This window comes from Pagrus pagrus (genome assembly GCF_965226575.1).
Source record: "Pagrus pagrus genome assembly, chromosome: 1".
NCBI lineage: Eukaryota > Metazoa > Chordata > Actinopteri > Spariformes > Sparidae > Pagrus > Pagrus pagrus.
The window spans coordinates 31,453,257-31,477,364 of record NC_140185.1 but is presented as its reverse complement, the minus strand read 5'-3'; the positions used below and the strand labels follow the sequence as shown (position 1 = coordinate 31,477,364).

General features: G+C 42.3%; 1 protein-coding gene across 4 annotated transcripts in view; it reads left to right on the top strand.

The window, feature by feature from the left end:
- Positions 1-24,108, top strand: part of LOC311260355 (lysyl oxidase homolog 1-like) — a 186,169-nt gene that overhangs the window by 151,076 nt on the left and 10,985 nt on the right. For 3 of the 4 annotated variants that reach the window (XM_084358073.1, XM_084358071.1, XM_084358072.1), the window contains exons 3-4: positions 21,848-21,956; positions 22,937-23,074. In XM_084358073.1, the coding sequence (XP_084214199.1) occupies positions 21,913-21,956; positions 22,937-23,074 (182 nt within the window). In that variant the 5' untranslated portion in view covers positions 21,848-21,912. Of the gene's footprint in view, positions 1-15,499; positions 16,981-21,847; positions 21,957-22,936; positions 23,075-24,108 lie in introns of those variants that run through there. The other variant, XM_084358070.1, reaches the window with a different exon arrangement.

Sequence of the window (24,108 nt, the reverse complement as noted above, 5' to 3'; positions counted from 1 at the left end):
AGTTTATCTTGCTAGTTGCGATGGTAATGGATTACATCCGGCTATTGACCACCACCCCATTCTCTGTGTGACAAAGAACGTTTACCATTAGACAGGAGGAAACACTGACTTGAGTCGGGCTGTAAGCATTGTCGTTATTTTAGCTAACTTCCTGTCCGTTATGCAGTTATGCAATCCCCTCCCTCCTCTCTACGTCACCACACTTTCACGACTCCTTTCTGTTTTTGAGGCAGCTCTCTTTGCCTCTTTCTTTTCTTAAAGTGTTTTTCAACGCTTGGCCTGTTTGGTGGTATAAGCCATCACCTGGAGCTCTGGAACTGGTAGTTTTCTCTGTTCCACCATTGCTGGTGTAGGTACCAGAACAGCTCTCTTTCTGCGGGTTCACAGGCAGACAGGATCCCGGGTTCTGATTGGATAAGGTGAGCAGGGATATCAGAAAATGTATTTTCTTTTTACTGCATGAGCAGAGAGAGGAGAGACATGAGTTACTGACCAAACACTCCATAACAGTGATTACTGTTGTAATATAGAGCTATTTAACACTTATTTTAATAAGAAAATAACACTTACAGCAGCTTTAACTGCTAATACATGCATAATAAAGTATGTATTATATTTAATAAATCAACAAAAAAGCTTGGTAAAGGTTTTAAGTCATAATAGGCCAAACCCAATAAATATGATTATGATGCTATTTCAAGCAATTATAAGAAACTTTTATTAGGCCTCTTTAAAATGTTCTCATGCAGTCTATGAACTCTTAACAAGTTTGTCACGAGTGCTCGTAATTTGTTTCATAATCTACCAATATATGTTTTCATTACGCTATTATTACCTATTAACTAACCTTTTTACAAGGACCTTAATATAAAGCATTGCTCTTTACTGCAATGCCCTGAAATACACAAATCATTCCTTGAACGAGTGGTTTGTTTTACAGTAATGTTTTGCAGAGCTTAGTGTACAGCCATTACCTAATTGTGTTCTTGCTTATCAGACACAACATAACTCCCTCAAGGAAACTGTTTCAGTAATTAGAGAGCAGCACATTTCCCCCCTCATTTTCTCCTGCCCCTTCACTTTCACCTTCACCCTCCAGAGAATACGGACCCTAGATACTAATGCAAGTTTTTTCAGCAAGCTGCCAATTAATCCGTGTTGACCCTGAGTCACACAGATCTGTCGCCTCTCCTCAAATACCCAGGAGCCTGCTTCCCGAGGTCTTAACCTTCATAGAAAAGAACATTTCTGACCACAGATGATTGCTGAGGATACAGATTTAATATGTGAAAACAGAAAAGGAGTGAAAAACATTCAGAATCTGTGTCGCCGCTAAATCAAAGTTCAACGGCGGTCAAAGTTCGAGACCTGCTGGCTCTCAGGTATGACTCACTGTCCTCTGGTTTCCTACATTACACCAAGACAGGCTTTGCAGAGCCCCCTGTAACAGACAAATAATGCTTTTGAAAGATTTCCAGTGCAATGTGGGTTACAAGAATGGACGTACATGGGTTTTAAAGCTGAGCTTTTGTTGCACTTAATGCGCAAACAGCCCCCTTTGTGGGCAATTTATTTCATGAAATAACTGAAATGAGTGTTTTCAATGCACAAGAGGAAAAAAAAAATAGTTACTGAAGGTAAAAAATAATCATATGTTTTGTTCACTCAGTGTTGCAGCATATTTCATTAACAGCCACCATGACTAATCCAAGATGAAATGAGCTGGAGAGAGGGCACGAGGGCTATAGTAACTTCAAATGGAGAGGGGAGATACAGTAGTGTTCATACACATACACACAAATAGTCACTTGCGCTTACACGGAAATCCCTCTGTGAGTGTGGAAGATTTAGTCCTGATAAATGACCTGTAGAAAAAAAAAATAGGGAAAAAGTGTTAATTGCATTTCCAGTTTTATGAATATTTAGATTCAATACATTGCAGATATAGGAGCAGGCTAGAAATGTTGATAGGTCAGGAAGTGTGTCCCAGCTGGTATTGAGTACTGGAGTTGCTATAATGTCTGGAGAGACTACAGTAAGAAAAAAACTGAAATTTGTGAAAATTTAGCCGTAAAAGCCAGAGTGCAAATCACAGATCAGGGAGCGCTGTCCGTCGCCACAGATTTAGTGATGGCTCTGTCCGAACAATGGGTTACAGCCTCCAATTCTCTGGTGAGCTGCTCAAATGTAATTGCCTGCTGTTGCTCTTATCAAACTCCTGCCACTCTCATGTTGTGCTTCCTCTCTCTGCCCTACACTTACCCCTGGGAACCTCTCCGGAGTAAACAGAAATTACATGAACAATGCAATTTTTTGTCTGTTCTTACCTTGTGAAAGAGTCTGTGGAGTGGCATCACTTGTCACATCTCCCATTCAGAAATCGAGGAACACTAAAAGCCCAGTGCAAACCAGCTTCTCTTAGTACTGACCGCTGAGCACCTTCAGTGATTAGAGAGGAGGGTAGATGGCTTAGTTAAAGACAACTCAATATTTCTCAACTCAACAGCTCTGCTTTATTTGGTTCGCTCTTGACGTTTCATCACGATACGATTTTATATCGATTCTTTCTGCCACGATACGATTTCGATTCGATTCGATACAAGAGCAAGCGATCGATATGAGATGATATCATTTGACCATTTAGTTACTTTTATATCATCTTACAAAAAGCAACTAAAATATGATTTTACAATTGTTTTACTGGACTCTTCAGTGGATTATTTTATCAGTGGTTCCAGACATTTAACTGGAAAACAATCTATTCTTTTTAATAGAAAGAAAGCACTGCTTAGAAAAGGAGTTGCGCATGGACGGAAACAGTGACACAGATGAGTTATGGGAATTTCAAAATGAAGGTGTATCTTAATGATGGCGGTGATATGAATCTGTTTTCACTTTGCATCGATGCTATTGGATCGATGTATCGTTATACCCATAGTGGCCATGATTCAGCCTGCTTGTGGCTCAGATCTGGCAAACAGGAGCGTACCGCCAAAGTGCCATCATTCCACACAATATGTGGGTCGGATGAACGTGTCTGGTACAATTTTGCTTAATGTTGTTTTGTGTTCCCCTGACAAGAGCTTCTATCTCCAGACAAAGAGAGTGTGCCTCATTCTGGTTCTACAGGGAAATGGTTTTGGTGTCTGGTGCCAGTTTGTTAAGACACTGCACCATTCTCAATGGCCGCCAAAGCTCGTTGGGGTACAGTAGAGAAAGGCTTTCAGTTACAGTGTCTGCTGTTGGAAAGTCTTCGCTTGATTGGATGTTTGTGGCACTGTCAAACAAACACTTGGAATTTTGTGTGTGTTTGAGGATTGACACACGTAGCGTCTGCAATGGCAAAGAGGCAGAAAGAGAGGGAAGGTGAGGCAGAAGAGGGTGAGAGCGATATAACAGCAATGGCTGTATGTGTGTCTGGGGGGCGTCCAGAGGGCCAGGGGAGTAAATAAGAGTGTGGATGACAGCGATGCACCTCACTGTAATAAGTAAACACATCACAACCCCATGTGATTTATTGCAGGGCTAGGATGACATTTTCAGCTGCAGGACAAGGAGCCAGGGTCCTGGGGTTTTTTTTGTTTGTTTTTTTTTTTCTTCTTCTTTTTAACGCAGAGGACAAATCCTGCATTCTTATTCTCGCATTTCCCCAGTGAAGAAAGGGCAGCGTGCTTATCTGGCAAGAAGAGGAGAATCCAGACGCCTGGGCTGAAAGGGGTGAGAGGTACGGTATTGGAAAATAGGGGTGGGAGGTTGCGGCTTGATAAAGACCCGAGAGGTACACCATGACCAGAATAATAAGTCGCTTGTGTCAGTGATTCCTTTGTATGTATATTTATTATTTGGTTAAGGATTCCCACCTCCGGCAAAGGGCACACTGAAGATGCAAAAAGAATCCTGACTTTGCACACTTGCTGTTAATCCTGCTGAATTGAATTTTTTAAACTGAACTTTTAATATCTTTTTTTGGGAAACGACGATCATGAATTTGTACCACCATGTTTCATCAAAAACCATTGGGGCCTTGTCGACTTGGTGGTGAACATTTTGTGCTTTAATAAAAGATCTAAACTTTAAATTGGGAAAACACCAAATAATTTATCTTGATATGAATCAGTTTTGCAGGGTTGGCTTTGCTTTAAAAGTACTGAAACAGCTTTTTAATTCAAACCTGGACTCAAAATAGTTAACAAGAGAAGAAAGGTCTGGCAGAGCAGATCCCAAGTCAGCATTTCAGGGCTATTATGCCTGCCAAGGGAAGCTCATACACAGTAAAACTTTAAACACAGAGGTGTTGACAAGTGCTAAAGTAGTCGGCCTTCTCCGTGCTGAAGTGTTTACATACAGTAGTATACTGTAAACTATATTTAGTAACTATCATATAAACTCAGAGGGTGCAGTGCCACTAAAAAGCCTCACACCCAAAAGGAGCAGCAGCATGCTATCACCTCATCATGGCTTTGTGCTTATCTTTCACCAACAAAAGCAAAATGTGAGCTTATTGTCCTCTCACATACAGCGGAATTTATTATATACAGCGAAAGATAAGACTTCTGCATTAGCGGGATTTTAAAGTGAGAATAATGCTAGTTATGCTATCATTTATTTGAGATTATCTTTAAGATAACAAAGAGGATTTTCCCATCCGTGACTGCAGTTGACACAAACAAGATAAATAAATGTGTGAAAAAAGGATTATGAGAGGATGTGCGCTGACAGGTCTAAGGTAACAATTCAGGTAACAAGAAAAGCTGACAGACTGCACTCGGCTCTTAAAAAAGTGATTGAAATCAATAGCGGGTATTTCACTTCACTGTTGTGGGGGGGAACATAACTTCAGGATTGTGCCAGCATGTTAAAAGACGCAGCTGCTAGGTAACAATATTTTGGCCGCATTGATTCAAGATTCAACCGTGCGGTAACAGGCAGAAAAATGCAGTCGTAAGTGTCACTGTGTAAAATGTTGGACATCTTTCAGCCGAGTCGCCAGGTTAAAAATGTTGCGGTTATACTGTATATTCTGCACGTCATAGGCTACATGTTTTATTGGCATTTCCACAAAATGTGTCATATCACGTTTACATTACATGTTAACTGACTGACTCTCATGTCAGGAGGTGAAGGGGAATGGTGGAAATGTGTGACGGTGGTGTTTCAACATTTGTAAACGTGACACCACTGGATATTTTCAAGGAGAAGTCGGGACACCTTCTTGCCGTGTTTGTGGCGACCAAAACAGGTAGCTATTTAAACCAAAACACTGTTTTTCTAACCCAGACAAAGTTTTTCTGGGTTTTTTTTTTCTGTCTAACCCTGACAAGAGAAAAATAACACCTTTCTTGGAACTTTTGCAAGGTAGCTACCCACTATTGTCAGCCTGCACCACCAACACTCCCAGATGAGGGAGCGGTGTGTGTGAGGTGCAAGTTGATTGGCAGTGGACCAAACCACTTTAAGACATATGGAGGGGGGGAGCAATCTTTAAAAAACTTAAAAACACATTGCTTTGCATCTTTAATCAGTGTTTTCAGTGCATATTATTATATAATGTTATGTTTTCACTGATATAGGTCATTGAGGGAGATAAACAGTTTTTTTCCCAGGAAGGGGGGATCCGGACCCTCCTGTGAGAACTTTTTCATGCCAAACGCTTATGGACGATGTGAAAAGAGCATCTTAACATGCATTTGCCCATGAAAGACCCACAAGGGGGCAGTAATTTGTTGATGTGCTTGACAGTTAAGATGTGGTTGGGAAGGAAAAGTTGAACATACCACTGCACCAGTCATGGAGAGAAACAAGAAAACCATGTAAGAGAATTGAACACTGACCATTCGGCCGGAGCTTGTTATTGACATCAGCTTTCTCTGTCAGTCCGCCAACAGTAGAAGACAGAGGACAGGAGAAGGAGATACAGCATCACCTTGTGTCTTCACCTCTATCAGGTCATGTGCACAGGTTTGTCTGGCAGCCAACACTCCCTCCGCCTACAGTGTGATCATCAGGAAATGCCTGGGAAGTGTTTTAACCTGCCCACCTTAATCCAAAATGCCAGAACACTAAATCAGGCAGCCCAGAGCAAATATTCCAGTTGTTTTTTTGGCTCGCCGCTGCAGCGGGTTTGCACAGCACTCTCACTCTGTTTCTTTTCTCTCAAGCACTTTGGCATTGACCCTGCATAGCAGCATACATTACAGAAATACTCTCCACCGGGCCAAGGCAGCATGTGTTGGTGAAATATTTATTACATATATTCGACAATGAGAAACACATCCCTATAGTGCTCCGGAGCAAGGCACCAAGCGGAGCTGCAGTGGGTCCAACAGTAGAAGACTTTGTTTGGAAGGAGCAGCTTTTGAGGTTATGACTGCATGTGACTGTGAAGCAGGGCGTTATTGCAAAAGAGCACATGTTCTCAGCACAACCCTCCCAGGATAAATAAAGGTTTAAAAAAACACACTTAAGCGTTGGCCTCTGACTGCAGTGTATGTAACAGAGATATTCTGTCATCCTGTCGGGACTATCCGGCATCTATTAGTTTAAGATTGATTCCACATGTTCTTATTTTGGGTCTTAAATCAACGTGAAATACGATTTGTATTAACTTCAGTCGATAATCTCAGCTGTAGCTTGTACTTGTGGTGAAGTTTCTGCCTTTGCCGGGATCATTCTGAATAATAAACATTTAACGCCTTCAATCCCAGGATAAGAATCTGGACTCTCCCCAAAGGGTTAGGGTGTGTGATGAAGCTTAAAATTCCCACACACACCATCCTAACCTCTGACTTTAAACAAGACGACGTTTCAAAGGTGGAATTTCAGGAAGAAGCTCCACATTCAACACCCGACTGAAATGATTAAGATGCTTCAAATTTCTAAGCAAATCCTCTCCCTGTGTAACTCGTTTTCATGTGATATGTCGGATTTTATCCCTCAGATAAAAAAAAGGACCAATAGTCTTATTGCTGACCACTGGTGTGAAATTTCTGAGCCCATAAAATGTAATCAGTACTGAAGGCCTCGGATCAAAATGAATAATGATATCTGGCCAGGAAGGCTAGTTCCCCTTTTAGAAACACAGCCTCTCGGAGGAGATAAGGGGAAAGAAAATAGTTGTTTCGCTTTTCTCTTATCAGTGAGAACTGCATAATGTAATCTGACTCAATGGCGTATCAGATCAATCACTCTGTCTGGCTGAGGAGGGAGAGGGGGAGAGGGACAGAGAGATAGGGGGTGGAGAGACTTTACAGACGTAGGAATAAAATTGCTTCAGTAAAAAGGAAAAATCTGTACATTTTTTACATGATATGACAATATGTAACTTATTTCCTGTCCCATACTGTAAACTCCTGGAGTACACAGGATTATGTACAGAATCAAAACAACTGGCAGTTAGCACAACAAGTTACAACCATCATTATACAGAAATCGACACGAAATATGTCAGGGATAGTGCATATGGTATGTGAGAAAATAGATTGTCCTTTGTCAATTTATTTGACTGTTGCAAGAGGATTAAACAGTGTAACATATGATCCATGCATGTCCAGCTAACTTCTACAGTCGTAACTAGGTGTTACTTCCTACGTCAATGTAAATTAGCCTTTTTTTTTTTTTTTTTTTACAAATTTTGTCGAGTTACAGGGTGCTGTGTGAAAGCTGATACTAGATGAAATTAGAGTTTAAGCTAGTGTTAGCGGCTTTTATTGAAGATCAATCCAGCCTCTAGTAGAAATGTTTGCAGATAACATTGGCGTGACACCAGCAGATACTTTAAAGGAGACCTTGGGACAATTTCCAGCCACTATTGTGACAGCATAAACTGGATATTTTTAAAGGGAGGTCGGGACATCTTCAGTCGTGTTTGTGGCGACAACACTGCGTGTTTTAAGCCAAAACACGATCTTTTCCTAATCCTAACCGAGTGGATTTTGTGCCGGACCCTCTGGATGATGAAGACCCCGAGTCACACCGGATTCTGCTCTGATCTGGAGCCATTTACCAACAGGAGGCGAGCTCAAAGATGACTTCTTAACTTTTGGGATTTATCTTCACTCCTGTTTATCGGCCTGACTTCAGCAGCGATCCGTGAGATCACCACTGGCGGGTGCTTATGTAAAGTTAAACCGACTGTCAGCAGGAGCTGGAGGGGAAATGTACTTTACTTCATGAACGTAACGTAACATTTTAATGCAGAAAAGCGCCATATTATATTGTTAACTTATCTGTGGTTTTGCAGAAACTTACCTCGCCAATATTTATTCTTGTTTAAACAACCCAAGCTAATTTTACCCAAGATAGCATTTCATTTGTCAAGCTGGTATGTTAGACCCTAAAAAATCTGTCCCTTATAATGTTTAAAGTGGAAATTATGTCTGATTGAAATAAGTCAGCTAGAAACATGAAAAAGACAGCTGGAGAGTGTTTTCACCAACGTCTGCCTAGTTAGCTAACGTCTGCACAGTCAACAATCACAGGCTGGAAATAAGTTTGGCTTTCTCTTTGTCTGAAAACAAGCACCCATTGCATTCTGTAAAAATTATGAAGACTTTGCGGTGGTTCTCTTGCTCTCAGCACAGGTAGCCCGTCACCCTAATGGCGTAATAACATTATTCTGCTCTCCAAGACATAATTCACTCCGCACCTTCACAAATCCACTGAACGCAGGCTTTTCCATTATTTTTGTACACTATTCTGAATGTGAATGCGTTTGAGAGCTCCCGCCTTTGTGTCTGTACAGAGCAGGCCCTTTGATGACTCTTTCTCCTTGAACAATATCAAGCGGAGGTGTGAGATGATTTCAGATTCAGCCTGTTGTCTGTCTCTATGCTCTGTATCCCGGCTCAGCCAGCATCTGATTACCAGGACCTTGTTGTGTTGTCAAGAGAATGTAACAAAGAGGGGAGGAGAGAGTTGAGGGAAAGAGAGAATGAACAGGGGAAGGGTAGTTCTCTGGGACGTACAGACAACAGCACGCAACACATCTGTGGAGATGACTCTCCGGGGACCAGCTGTGGATTTCTGGAGCTAATTGAATAGGCTGCTCCAACAAATTTACAGGCTCCTCTCTCTTTGGGAAACACATGACAATGGAATTCTCCGTCTTGCATCACTTGCCCCCACCCACACCACCTTACCCATCTTGACTTTGTTTTCCCTCTTTTCCTCTTTGCTCGATATCTCCCAGCACTCATCGTGGTGCATAGCGTGTGCTCGCGGTGCCCACAGACAAGCGGTAGGCGTTTACTATGCCAGTCACTTCCTTCCATCTCCATGTCCCTGAGAGACCTAATTGATATTCCAAAGCAGAGTTGGAGCTGCATCTCAGGCTCACCTTAGTCATTAGTGAGCCCCACAGGGCTGTTTGCATTATAATCTCTGATTTAGATTGTGTGTTGCCTCCGTGTCCTTCCCTCGAGGTTGAGCTGTGTGTGCAAAAGGCCACCGTCGTAGGGGATCTGAGCTGAAATTAGCCCCTGCCTCTGAAGTTTGCATATGAGATGAGGGTTACAGGTCGCGAACTGGCACTTAAACAGACAGATCAGATGAGCAGATTAATGTCGCTCCAAGTTCTGTCACAATGTGTGAGGATTGAACACCGCCATCCGACGGTCCATCTGGACATTTGTACGGTAACGAGGGGAAGTGAAAGTGCTCATAACTCATGAAATCCGGCTTATTTATGGAAGGAGCATGAGAGGAATTATAAAGCTTTGGGGTCTTGAAATGCATCCTATCTACTGTACTGCATGAGCCAAGTATATGGGCGTGTTAATGCACATCTGTGCATTGCTCAATTGCTCTTTTTTTTTTTCCGCTACACTCTGGTGGATTTTCATCATACTCATCAGCATCAGACAAGCACAGATATCCCCCACAGCTGGTTCCCTTGGCTAACCTCAACCACAGTTTAACATTAATCACATCACTCCCCTCCTAATGTCACATCACTGTGGGGAGGGAAGCCATTGTCAAAGCTATGTACCTGTTAGGCAATTATCTCCCTGTGTCCTCCCTTCTCCATCCTTACCCCTTGATTTCCACCACCCACTTCATTGCTACATTGTGTTTTGAAGGTTCTTTGAACTCAGTGTCTTAATTATAGATGCAGTTAGCTAATATGTCTTTCTTCAAGGAATTGATTGGTGTTTCAGGAGCATAATAGAGACATATCAGCTTTTTGTTTTTGGCTTTTCATTTGTTTTTGAGGTGTAAACATGGTGTAAAAAGCACAATCCAACACCTCCATGTGTTGTTTCTCCTACAGTTGATCCTCCTTGGTGATCCAATCGATTACCGGAGGAATTTAAATGATGTAAGCGGTGCTTTTACGTCCAAAGCGATCCCTCTGGGAACAATCAAGGCAATCTTGGCACTTCCATCTTAATATGCAGGGAGGGAGAGGCCCAATTTAATCGACTTAAACATGAGAATAGCATATAAAACACTGGGCGGTTCCAGCCTGGCACATGCAACATTATATATATGTTGCTTTAATGTGTATGAAGCAAGTGGTGCTCTGATCCTAATCTCTGTATCTGCAGGCTTGTTAGCTTTTACTGTATCTTGTACTGTAATGTTGAGCATGCATTTAGTAGCTCATAACTAAGACCTGTTGTTGTGTAAACACATTTTAAGACATTACAATTATGCATGAAGATCCAAGAAAAATATATCCTCTACTGCAATGCACTTAAGGTGTATAATAATAATTTTCTTAGTGTTGCTTTTTAAAGGAAGATCCCAGAGTTCATTTTAATGTTGCGCTAAGATGGAAAAAAATATTTAAATCGCCTTATGACTGAAGGCATTTTTATCGCGTCTGTCTCGCGGTATCTGATACTGAGCCAAGAACAGAGTGCAGGTGCCTGATGACTCTCCTTGAATGAAAATTAAATTAATGGAAAGCAGGTGGGTACTTCAAAGGCTGACTGCGCCGACGGTATGACCAAATGTGCTTGCAATCGCCAACCTCAGCTGTTGTGTCTGCCATGGCGGAGTGGAAGTTAGGATTATGAATGGAAGTAATTACTTAATATTAGAGACAGCACAGATGAAAGACAGGGGATCTGATGTGTTCGTCTGGAGTCGACAGTTATTACAGGGTCAAACAACAGACACAGATCGTGGTTCAGCGCTGCCGCCAATCTCTCTTTATGACTCTTATAATTAAAAAGTGTCTACCACTCAGAGGTGTGAGGTAACAAAGCACAAAGACTTTGTAACTGTTCTGACATCTTCTTACTTTTAGTCCCTGCATTTGAACGCACACATCTGCACTTTCTCCTCCTCACATTTTCAAAACAGCCTCGTTACTTGAGTTTTAATGCATTTGAGTGGAATTATCGATTATTCTTATTTTGTGTCATTGCACACCGCCTTCCCAACACAGACGTAGCAAGACTGAAACAGACACAGGGAGACTGGAATGGGCAGAAAAGGCTTGTTAGTGTCTAGTATCTGAGAGACCCTGCAGCCCTCTGCCTGGATTTTTGTATTTTCTCTTTTTTTTTTTGTGGCTGCTCTTGGGACGCTTTCCCAACCCATCATGTCGGTATTTGACATCCTGGGAATGAGACTCAACATCTCAACTATCTTTGTGGTGCGTTTATGACCGGCTAAGACAAATCCTACTGATTCTACCTTTAAGTTCGATAGTCTTTGAATTATATTAATATGACGTCAGGTTCAGTTAGCTTTGCACAGCCTGTACTTTCTTACTCTAACTTGAGGAAAGAAGTTGTATCTGTACTTCTACTTGAGTAAATAATATGTGTACTTTTGCCACCTCTGGTACTACTGTAGTTTGGGCTCTGTATTGTCTTGTTGTCCATGTTTGTTTGTTTTTTTTTTAACTCATTTTACTGCGGCAGTAAATAATTGAAATGCCCTATTTTAACACCTTCACGACAAATCAAATGTATGCTCCTAAACAACAATTGCACATTTCTGTAAGGTTTGGATTTAACAGTAATGACAAAAATCCTCACCATGACCCAATTTTTTTTTTTTTTTGCAAAATAGCTGCTAATGTTCTTCAGAAAAATGCAGTCACAGCAATCTTTTTAATGTTTTTCCAGCAGATTAGAGCTGGAAAGGGAAGCTGTTGGACAACAAAATGCTGAACGTGTCAAATCCTTGACCGATTTCAGGAAGTGGTTGAGTACACAAATTTAACCGTCACAGAAGTCTCAGTTTATAACAACATATTTCCTGAACCGTTCTAACTCTTTGAACATAAATGCAGAGTGTGTTTTGAATGTGCAGGGTGGGAGCCGTTCGACGCTGGCAGCCAATATAATTTGGGCAGTTTTTCTGCATGTTCTTCATCCGTCTTTCATTTGTATATCAGACGTTTTCCTTTTGGAATAAGGAGAGATCAAATACATAAATTGCAAAATGCAACTCTTGCAACATCTGACAGCTGCAAAGTTGAAAAGATTTTGTCATAATTATGAGATCTGTTTGTCTCTTCATGTAATCTTGTGTTGTCAGCTGTCAAAATTAGCGTGAAAATTGCACGGCACAAAAACCTGTTTCCATGGAGAACAGGCATCTGTTTTGACAGAAAAATATGTGGCAGCTAGCCTGATTAAAAACATTTATCAGTTCACAACCTTTGTTAGTCGGATCACAAGACTATGTTTGGCCACGCTGGAATCAACACTGCAGCACTCGGAAACAGAACCAGGATGTAATTTATCATTGCAGAAAATACGTTAATCAGTAGAATTCTGGGCTAAAAACACTAATATGTTTGTTGTTTCATAACATTTGACGACTTTTATCTGCTATCTGCATTGACATAGAGGATGAATGTAGTTGTAAGTATATAAGAGCATCCCTAGCTGTGAGTCTGTGCAGCTAAAGGTTGCTCTCAGCAGGATGCCTGCTCCCTGGGCTTTCCTCCTGTGCTGCATAGTCACTTAGATCAATGCGTTCTTTCACCAAACTTCACAGAGTACATGGTGTTTCCAGCAGACAGGAGACTCACACAGCAGTCACACAAAAACAACCAACCTTGCCTCTCAACTCCAACTAATCTCTGTGGAATGTCTCAGTGACAAGATTTCAAGGCATCCCTAGGCTCGATGTAGCTTTGCCTCCTTTAAGCTGCAATTTCTGTCTCTGAGTAAAATCCCCTGGGATCAATCTGTAATTAAGAAAAAAAACCCTCGAGCTGAATATAACCAAAACAAAAAAGTCAAAGGGCATGTAATACAAATGCTGGAGTTGGGGAGGAAAACAAGACTGATCCAAGAGATAGAACGAATCCTGGCTTTAAGAAGCACTAAACAAAGTGACAGTGTAAAAGCATCTGACACTGTCCTTCCACAAGGAATTTCCCTTTGTGCCACTTTGAAGTCAAAAACCCTCATAAGGTATCGCAGCAAGCAAGATCTAAATACATTATGGGAGCTAGTGAAAGTAGAATAATACAAGAAGATATAGTTCACCATGCTAGTGGTAGTGTACTGATGGTTAAACATTACACTGAATATAAGTACAAGCTGGTCTCATACATTCTTATTAGCCCTGCCAAGTACGTTGTTTTCACCAGGCCCTTTTGTTGGTTTGTCAGCAGGATTACACAAAAACTACTAAACAGATTTTCACAAATCTTCGATGGAGGATGGATCTCGGCCCAGAATAGACCCCGTTAACTTTTGGTGTGGATACGGACAAATGGACGGTTCGAGGATTATTTTGCCTCACTACTTAAACATTGTGACATTTTCGTTCATGTCGCAGGGAGTACTGCATGGATCTTGATGGAAATAAATTCAGGCGTTTAGGTGGCTGATATCTATGAGTGAATACAATTGAATGCTGACCCTAGATTGTGGATTTGGCTTGATTGAATCAAAGGTGACTATTGGACCTTGGCGGAGGTATGCACTCTACTGCATGCCTTTCTAGGTTTGATCTTATAATTGTCCTGCACAAATCAAAGTTTTATTAAGTATTACCTGTGATTCGGATTCATTTCATAAATAGGATGACTTTGTACACATTTTACACACATTATTTTACAATATTTATGGTGTTACTTTTAAATAAGCTGTTGACAGGCAAAAATAAAACTACTTTTGTTAAAATAGAAGAAAATGACAATGTTAAGTTGTATAAAATGTAAAAAGTATGAGGGGACAGCTCCTGTCTGCAGACCCAGATATACTGTATATATACATAGTAATGATATTATATCAATATCATATCAGCATTGATGCACTCAGCTACACCCTCATGCCCTATCATCTCCCCTGAAGACTGCTCACTACATTCTACGGTGCAGAGATGATCATGATGGAGCTTTTCTTTGCAGTGCATTTGCCTGTTTGTATTAGAGGACACAAATTGAAATCAGCATGTGTGCATCAGGTTGTTTTTCTGGATCCTGCCTCGGAGAGGCAAAGTGAACACTGACTGCTCCACCCCTGGAGAAATGCTTTCCTTTCTTTGGTCTGTGGTCATTGTGGTCACTGCCCATGCGACCCATGCCAAGGAAAATACGTTGCAAACAGCTGATTCTGCATGCACTCTATCAAGGCGAGCAGTGAGCGAGCTGTTTCAAATCCCACTTGAATGTGTTTACTAATGACTTGTTTCTCAGAATATTTGTGTAAATAAGGGTCTCAGAGTGCAACAGTGCTTTGATGCTGCTCACAGACAACAGCACACACGGTGTTGTCTTGGCGGGGAGCGCTGCATGTATGCATGTCTTTTATGCATTCAGTGTTCGACAAGCAACAAGGGGAATGAGGGGTGGAGAGAGGTGGTGATGCATGTTTGTGTGTGTATGTGTGTGTGTGTGTGTGGTGGGAGGAGGGTTTTGAACACTTTCCTAATTGACCTCAGTTTGATATTTCTTAGGGTGGGGTATATGGGGCAACACATTTCCCAACATATTCACCTCGTAAACAGAGAATTGTGTTATGAGGTGACATTATTTCACTCGTGTGAGCTCATACTGCATATTAACAGAGAGCATAATCTGATAATTTGCTCATTGTGCACTCAGCAACTTCCAAAAATGACTACATACAATGTTTTACAGTATGATTCAGTATAAAGAGCCTGCTGTTTAATGTGTAGGTTGCATCACTGGTTCTTTGAGGCTGGGTGCCGCTGTTAACAGTTAGGTAAGTTCACATCTGTACATGCTTATTGCAATTTTTTAAAGGTTTGAAGGCAAAGCAACAACCCTAACAAGCCTTGAAACACCTGTGGATAAAACAAAGTCACGCTTATTTTATCTTTACAAGATGAGAGAAGGACCCGAGCCATCGGGAGTGAGATGTGTTATATGTCTGAATGCCTTTGCAGATGGTAATGTTGACTCTGGAAGCCTCATGGAGCCCTGGCTGCTGCAGGCCAGGAAACATCACTAGCACTAGGGCCATGTGGGACCTCTCCTTAAAAAAAGTTTGAGATTTTTTCACAGCCCATTGTAAGCAATCAGGCAAATAGAGGCTTGCAGTTGTGCAGTGCACAGACACTTCTTTCCAGAAGGCAGAGAGCAATGCTCAGTCTACTGACAGGCGAGCCAGCAGACCGACAAGAAGTCAGGACATATTCTCATAGCACTAACAGACGGTAACACCACCAGTGGGTCTTCTGAAGCCCCACTTTCACTCTCCTGCGTGTGATTGCTCCTGGATGCACATTCAACCCTCCTCTACTACTGGCAGTGAAGACCTGCAGATGCACTCAACCACAGGCTTACTTCTCAACCCTGCATCTGTCTCAACACTCACACCAAAGCTGTACCCGCGGGAGGAGGATACACATGTTTTATTGACAGAGCTACAGGTGGTTTGAGTTTGAGCTGCTGGTGGACTGGAAGGGTTTATTCCTCTGTGGTGAGCTGTGGCGTCTTTGGAGCCAGTATGTTGCCTATTGTTGTGGCATGTTTGGTATTCATCCTGCTGGGCTCAGGGCAGGCTCAGGTTGCCACACAAACTCAGGGGCAGAGCCAGAGTCGGGACCAGGAGCAGGACAGCTCCGCCACCCCTTGGAGGCAGGTGATTCAGTGGGAGAACAATGGCCGGGTGTTCAGCCTGCTGAACAGTGGAGCTGAATATGTCCCTGCTGGGGCGGGGGCCGAGGACAGGAGTCCCAGGGTGGTTGTGGCAGATACACGTGGGCGCTCTACACGTAGACCTCAGGGAGGCAATGTCCGACGACAGGCTCCATCAAGAGGATCCTCTGAGACTGTCCGTGGGCAGGCAAGGCATCCTTTTGGCTTTGGGCAAGTGCCTGATAACTGGAGACAGACTGCAGGCAGCACAGGTGGCAGCCAGTTCCAAGGATCCTCTACCACTCGCTTCAGGCCATCCACAGGCTCTTCATCGTCATCATCATCATCGTCATCATCCTTTTCTTCTTCCTCTTATAATGTACCATCCTACCCACAGTACCCATTTCCCCCTCAGACTCCCTATCAACCATCACCTTACGACTCTAGTTTTGTAGAGGGACCAGTCAGGAGCTACGAACCACCTTTTCAGCCTGTCGTTGGAGGATATGGTGGTGGAGGGTACAGTGCTGGACAGGGGTATGCTGGAGGAGGATATCGAGGGGGTCTGGCCCCAGTGGTCCCAGGCTCTCCCTCTGATTTTACAGACGATGCCTACCGTTACTACCAGCCTTATGGCTACGGGCCCAATCCTGTGGTGCCTGCAAGCGCTCCCCAACCACCGTACGATCGTCTGGACCGCAGATACACCCACAGTCTCTACAACGAGGACTCTGCTCCTCCTGTCCCCGATGTCAACCAGGCTCCTCCTGTGATTGTGGACAGGACAGGAGCAGCTGGTCAACAACAAGTCGGGAGCCCTCAATATGAGCAGTTTCCTCCATTTGGGAGACCCCAGCCTCCTTTCCTGCAGCCCATTCCTCCAGGCAGAAATTCTCCAAACTCTGCCCTTGAGAACCCCAGTATGAACGTTGGGAGTGTTTATCGACCACAACAGAGAGGTACAGTTAGTTATATGTTTGGGTTTTGTAAACTTAATGAATGTATTTTTAGTTTCCCATTTTGTTTGGCCAACATTAGATATTATGAGGAGAAGCGGTGACTCATGGGTGTTTGTGGGACGTCAATAGATGCAAATTTGGAGCGGTGTTCACATATTTAACATTTTCAGTGAAAACAGGCAACATGTTCACTTGTAAGCATTCACCCAAGGTATTTCTGTCCTTGAGGCAAAAAAAGAGAAGGTTGCTATGTGAATTCTGTTACTGCTGGGCATATGAATTTGAAATATGTAGAACCCAGGGGAGTAATGAGCTCACCACCCCCTCAACTACACAGTCATGTTTTTCCAATATTCATCTTGCATGTTTGTCAGATACATGAAGTAATCAGAATGAAACAGCTGCTTAAAATTCAACCTCTTTTTTCCAGTTTACAAACAAAGCAAAGTGGACGCAAGGTTCATCTTTCCCCCACTTGTGCGGTTATTGAAACCAGGTGTTGAGCAAGCCCTGCCAATGCACAGAGAGTACACACAAGAACCTCTGTGTTTCTGTGTGGGGAGCTCTGCGCTACGTGAAAGCAGACTGGTTCAAGAGGCGTGTGGAGTTGGGTAATGTTGGTGACCTCATAGGGGGGGCTGGTGACAGGGGTTGTTGGTGTGCAGTGGCTGCCTCCTGAGATTGAGGACAGGAGAGGGGAAACAAGGGAGGGGGATACAGCACTTCACCACTTTCTGAGAGGGAGGGAGAGTGTGGAAAGTCCCTGTAACACATGGGGTCCATTGCTTCAGCTACAGGAATTTAAAGAAATATTTAGTCAGAGTTGTTGGGGGAAGAACGAGGAGCGTCAAATGTGTAGTAAAAAAAAATGGCTTCTGTAACATAGACAGTTTGTTTTCATAACCTTGCATCACTTCACTGTGGAGGAAGTGGTTTCTCTTGTTAATGTTGAGGGGATGATTAACTCAGTGAAATTCGAACATATAAAGTTTTCTGTGTTTTCTAGAGGCTGTCTGGTCCGAGCTGACAGGAAATGAGGACCACCAATGAGATTCTCAGCCTCTTAATAATGCAGATTTACCTTTGTTTCACTCAATGATCTGCCTTACTGTGCAGCAGTCCCCGTCTAGTGTGCTGTGAGCCCCGCAACCATCATTCATTAGACACTCTGGAGCTGTGGGCCATTTCTACAGAACAAAAAGCAACATGTGTGCAGATGCCTTAGTGCTCCCAGTAATCATTGTGATAAAGATTCAGCCATTGGGAGCTTTTGAGAAGCTGACATTTTTGTTGCACTGCTTCATGGCACAACATTATTACTCTTTTTTAATAATGCAAGACATGCAGCGAGGGCCACTGGCTGGAGCCACTCAAACCAGGGCTGCTTCAGTAAGGATTCAGCCTTGGTACATGGGGCTTGCTCTCTGCCAGGTGGGCTACCTGGGCACCCTTACTTTTTAACAGTTAACTTTATGATAATGTGATTAGGGATGTTTTGCATCACGTTTTCAGACTCTTTTGAAATACACAGTTTACTCAAATTACTTACGTTAATTGATGATAACTGGGCTTCTGGGAGCCTGGGTCCAATTCCAGCCTTCTGCTACTCTCCTAAAGGCAAAAGCCAATTGAAATAAACTTTAATAGGGACTGCCATGAGCACAGTCAACTGTGCATAATTAAGGATTTGTTAAAGCTGGAGAAACCAGCAAAAGCAAGCAAAATTGAAGAAGTATCCAACTGAAAATATCACACCTCCTCCCTTCAAGCCTCACCTCAGACTTGAACACATGAATGTGCACTGACTGACTACACAGTCACAGCTGATGGCCAGCTTGGAGATATGCAAGCAGCTAGTTCGCCACGTTCAACACGCTCTCTTAGCTTTTGAGACAAACACAAACAAACAATTATTTTTAAATGCTGAAATGCTTCAATCACGTTGGCCTAAACACAAGCTAAATTGCCAATATGAAAATACCTAAGACCGAAAAGGCTACCCAGTGCGATAGTTACCTCGGATGTGTGGTATGCAGCTCTGTTTTGCGAAGGGGCTGTATGCTTATCCAACTACCTCATGTCTCACTCACATATAAGACAGCACTGAATATTATCATAAGAAACACAAACGACGAATGTGGCTATTGTTAGTACTCATCACTGTCAAGCTTCTTTGTAATTTTGGGAAATGTTGGCTGCACTTTCTCTGACATTCTTGTGCCACTAGCTCGCCAATAGCTTCAGCAAAACATCCACCGAGCACTGTGGTAGACTTTGGTCATAAGGAATGAGTGCAAAGGGCAGAGTGTGCCCAGGGAGGATTATACGTAGGTAGACAGACAAGGTAGCCTGTCCAATCTTTACATCCAGGCTGAATGAGATGATTGGATGGGCTCGTTTCAGGCCTGCAACAGCCACAGTTACTGGATTTTTTATTTTCTCTACAAATATAACAAAAAATGCTTCTTTTTAATGTTACCAAGCATCTTATAAGGACTTCTAAGGGCAGTCTTACCTGTTAAGTAACGCTTATTACACGGACTTGAATATAAAGTTTTACCATCCCAATTACTCGTCCTTACTCTCATATTCCCTCACAAAGCCACAAGCAGTATAGGTGAGAGTAATTAGACCGTAACTGCTGCAGATTAATTCATTATGGCAGCTGCAAGGCAGAGCGGCACTTATTTCACTCATTAGTTTAACCATGATATCTTCAAATAAAGGGAAACGCTTTTAGCATCTCACTGTTGCCGAAATTAACCTGTAATACATCAACTGGCCACCAAAAGTAAAATGGTTGATAATCTTGAAATCACATAAGATGTAATAAAAAGAGAGCATTAAAGGCATATAAATGACCTGATAAAAAGCTGCAGAAGTAGTACTTAATCACCGGATGCAATTTTGATTTTTTTTAATCATTTTTTCAAATGACCTCATTGAATTTCAAGTATCCCAATCTGTCAGTCCTCAGCAGCTAACAGCCTATAGTGTGTAGAGTGTCTAGAGAGGGAGCCCTCATGTCTTATATTAGATGCTATGAAAAGCATGGCAAGATTCAGTTTCTTTTCTCTGTGCCCCACTTAGAGTGTAATGTGTGGCTTTGTCACATGCTGTCGAGAGCTGATCAGCTTTGGCTTCTCAATACACTTTATCCCTTTGAAAGAGACCCAATTTCACATTTCAAAAGATTAGGGGCCAGAGAACAAAGCCTTCCTGGGGTGAGGATAAAAAAAAAAATGGGGTTGCGAGTGCTGTAGGAAAACCTCGGCGTTTCACACTGGTCTTACAGTGTTTACATGGTCTGCCCCAGGAAGCTTCCTCCTGTCCTATACGTCTGCCTCATAGAGAGCTGTCAGATGGGGTGTTTACACAAGGCCCGCAAAGGCAAAGCTTATTTAAACTTGCAGCTGGGGAGGGAGGACTCACCTGGATGTTAAACGCTGTGCAAATACAAAATAGGAAACTTCCTATCTGGTTTCCATAAACAGGCCGTAACTAAAGGCCTTCATGTCAGTCCAAAATGAAAAGATAACAGTGTATCCATTTCATCTATTTTCCTTTTTGCTTCAAGCTTGCTGCATGAGAAATGAAAGGTTTCACATCGTTTTGGTGATTTTATGAATGCTTCCAGGCTCAGAGGTCAGATGGTTTGACTTTCAGTTGCCTGAACAAGCTCACATTATAGCCGTGTCTGGCCTTTGTGGGCTAAACATAGAGGGGTGATAAGCTACACCAGAGACCCTTTCTGGCATGGCCTTTGCTGGGAACAGGACAGAGAGACATTCACTCTGACAAGTCAGGCCTGCTTTTTTTTTTTTACTTGTTTCCTCAGGTTTTCTGACAGACTTGGTCAGTGGCCCACTTTAAAAACAGCAGTGGTGTGAGATCACTGTTGTTTTGCCATGGCACGCACGCTCTCCCTCTCTGTGTCTCTGTCTGGCTCTCTCACTGTATCTCTGTGCACCTATGCCTACCTACATCTCTTAATCTCTGTCACTTGTTTGCAGAAACCAAAGTAAACGTAAAAGTAAAAGAAAAACACAGGTTGCACCCCTCTAATACTGTAGCTCAGATTGTTCCAAGTTTAGCCTCACCCCCAAAAGATATGGCTAGTCATCCTACATTTACTATATCAAAGGTTAAGTTGAAGTGACATGTTCATATTAAGATTAGTGTCATAGAAGATCACATCACATTAGCCAAGATGGCAAGAAATCATTGATATAAACATTTTCCCCTACGGACAAGATAGATTTGGTAAAAGTAAAATTGTACAGTATTGCACACTGGAAGTTAAGGTAATGTAATAATATTGCAGTAGTCATATATGTCTCAGACTTTGGGGTATTTTTCTCACTAGAGGCCAAACTGTAATTGTGTTCTCTCACCCCAAACTCACCCCTGTCTGAGAGGCCTATGGAGCAAAAGTGTCTCATTAGGAAACCACGATAACAATCTGGACTGCACAGTAATTAGTCGCCAAGGGCTCTCTCCAGAGTGACCCAGTCTTGAACTGTGGGCCCTGTCGCTGAATTGTTGCCCATCATATCCTTCATCAGCACCACAATAAATACCAGGTAATGAGAAATTGATGACAGATATGTACAAGAGTGATTCTGTTTCTGGAATGCAAGGGCTGGAATTTAAAAAAGGTGATCCATCACAGATTACCGATCACTTAATTACATTGTTGAAATATGGTGTATGTTATCATGTTTTTTCTGATCTAATATGTAATTATTCTTTTGTTTTCAGTTTTAGAACCAGATCTGTTTACTTTTACCCTTTATGAAACACGATTGTGTGTTATTTAAAGTAGACATGTGACAGTATAGGGTGAGCAGTCCGTCTATCGTTTCAGGTTTGCCAGATCTGGTTCCTGATCCCAACTATGTCCAGGCTTCCACATACATCCAGAGAGCCCACATGTATTCTCTCCGCTGTGCTGCTGAAGAAAAATGTCTGTCAAGGTAAACCCCCATTCTGGATGTCCTCTACCGGCTTGTGTTTATTTATTTATTGATGTATTTATTTACTTTTCACACGTTCTTGCCGCTATGGGCTCTGTTTTCATGTCAATGCTTTCATGTTAGTGACAGATGTTGTTGAATGACAGGCTGGTGTCCTGTCCAGATTGTACCTTGCTCTGGATCATGCATTAACATCAGAACGCTAATGGCTATGAAAGCTTCCCATTTTTCAAAAGCTGCTTCACCTTTAGGTAGCATTGACCAGCAAGTGAACCATCCACAATTGTAGCATAGCCTTCAGGATTATAACAGCTCTGCGCAACAATATCTGAAAGAGATAATGAAAAAAGTTGACCAACAGCAAAACATAAGTGAACTAAATCCTGGTCACCTTCGGGGATACAGGCTATCGTTAGTTTCATTTCTCTGTGGTGGTGATAGCATCCCCTGAGCCCCGGGCCTGGGCCCTTTGACTGCCTCTGCACTAAGGACACTATTGAAATGATGGAAGTGTGCTGTCCCCATGGCTGCTCTATTTGCCCTCTTCCCATCACAAGCAGAGCCATCCCTCAAAGCCCTTTCATATCCTGTCTGGGTTTGCAGCAATCACCGACAGATGGGCTGTTGTAATTTGCCATACACTCCATTGTCAACAACAGCCGCAAGACGAATGGCTTAGATCTTCAGTGGTATTGTGAACTCGAGGTTGTGCCTCCTCTTTCACACAAAAAAGTGAATCGTGCAACAGAATGCTCCCTCACCCCGTGTTGAAACTGTGTATTTGGAGAGATGGCTGTAATCTGTAGAATGAATTATTTAGTAGATATACTCCTGCCTCCGAGCCTTTCCAGTCCTGCTCTTTTTTCTTTCCCTATCTTAGTTATGAGAAGCAGACATGCCGACATTCTTTTTGCAGCCACTTGTGCAGTTTCCCTCACTGTTTTTTTTTTGTCTAAATGTAATATGTGTCCACCATTCAGCACTGCCTATGGCTCTGAGACCACCGACTATGATGTAAGGGTCCTGCTGCGATTCCCACAGAGGGTGAAGAACAAGGGGACTGCCGACTTCATGCCTAACAGGCCACGTCATACTTGGGAGTGGCATAGCTGTCATCAGTGAGTACTTAATACAAAGCAGATTTTCCCAGTCAGCTAGTTATGCTTTACTGGCTACCATATCGGCTGTTGTGGTTACCAGGGAGCTATTCAGCAAACATTCTTATGTTAACCTGATTTATTTCTTAAAAAATGTATTAATTTATGTAACTAATGTCTGTTCACATAGGTGTGTATATGTTGTTCAGTGTACCCATAATTCAAGTTCTTGCAGCATTTTAAAATGGACAGATCTGGTGGTTAGTTTTGATTATAAAACACGCTCTAAAAATTCCTGATCCACAGTAGCTGTAGTGAAAAGTGAATTTGTAAATGATAATATTCCTTGAATAATATTTACCATATGTACTGAACAATGATCGATGATGATTTGCATTTCCTGGGCCACTCAGGGTGAGTTTTTTTCAACTTAAGAGACACTACAACTCTGCTCTGCACCAACACAATCACAAATGGTGATTTATTTAGAGAATTTGTTGATCAAGATTCATTTGTGCATGCACTAAGCACTTCTAATTCAAACCTAATTGAACTTGTACAAATGACATAACCATTGGAGAGTACCTGCAACAGGTATACCGGATGCTAAATTACCAATCCTACAATGGCAAAGGCATTGACTCCCCTCTCCATATGTGGGCTCTCTGGCTCTTGATACTATGACACCTGACTACCTCCTCTGCATCTGTCTTAATTACTATTGGCACTAGATGTCACTGCATAACAAGAAATTTGAATATAGGTATTAATAAGCTTCTTGCACAGATCGCTTATACAGCCGTGTTTCTGGTGACGATGGGTCTAATGTTAACCAACTTATGAACGCCAGTTGGCCTCATTATATCCAGGTGGACACGCGAAGGAGACAACACTTGAGTAGGAATAGATTTTTAATGTAACCCTGTTTAACAAAATTAGGGTGGGATTGCCATTTTTCTGGTGAAAAGTAAAACACTGTAGTCAATTGGTCCATCCCAGCACACCCTTACTGCTTAGCAACATACTAAAGCTTTGGAGATCACAGAGACCATTTC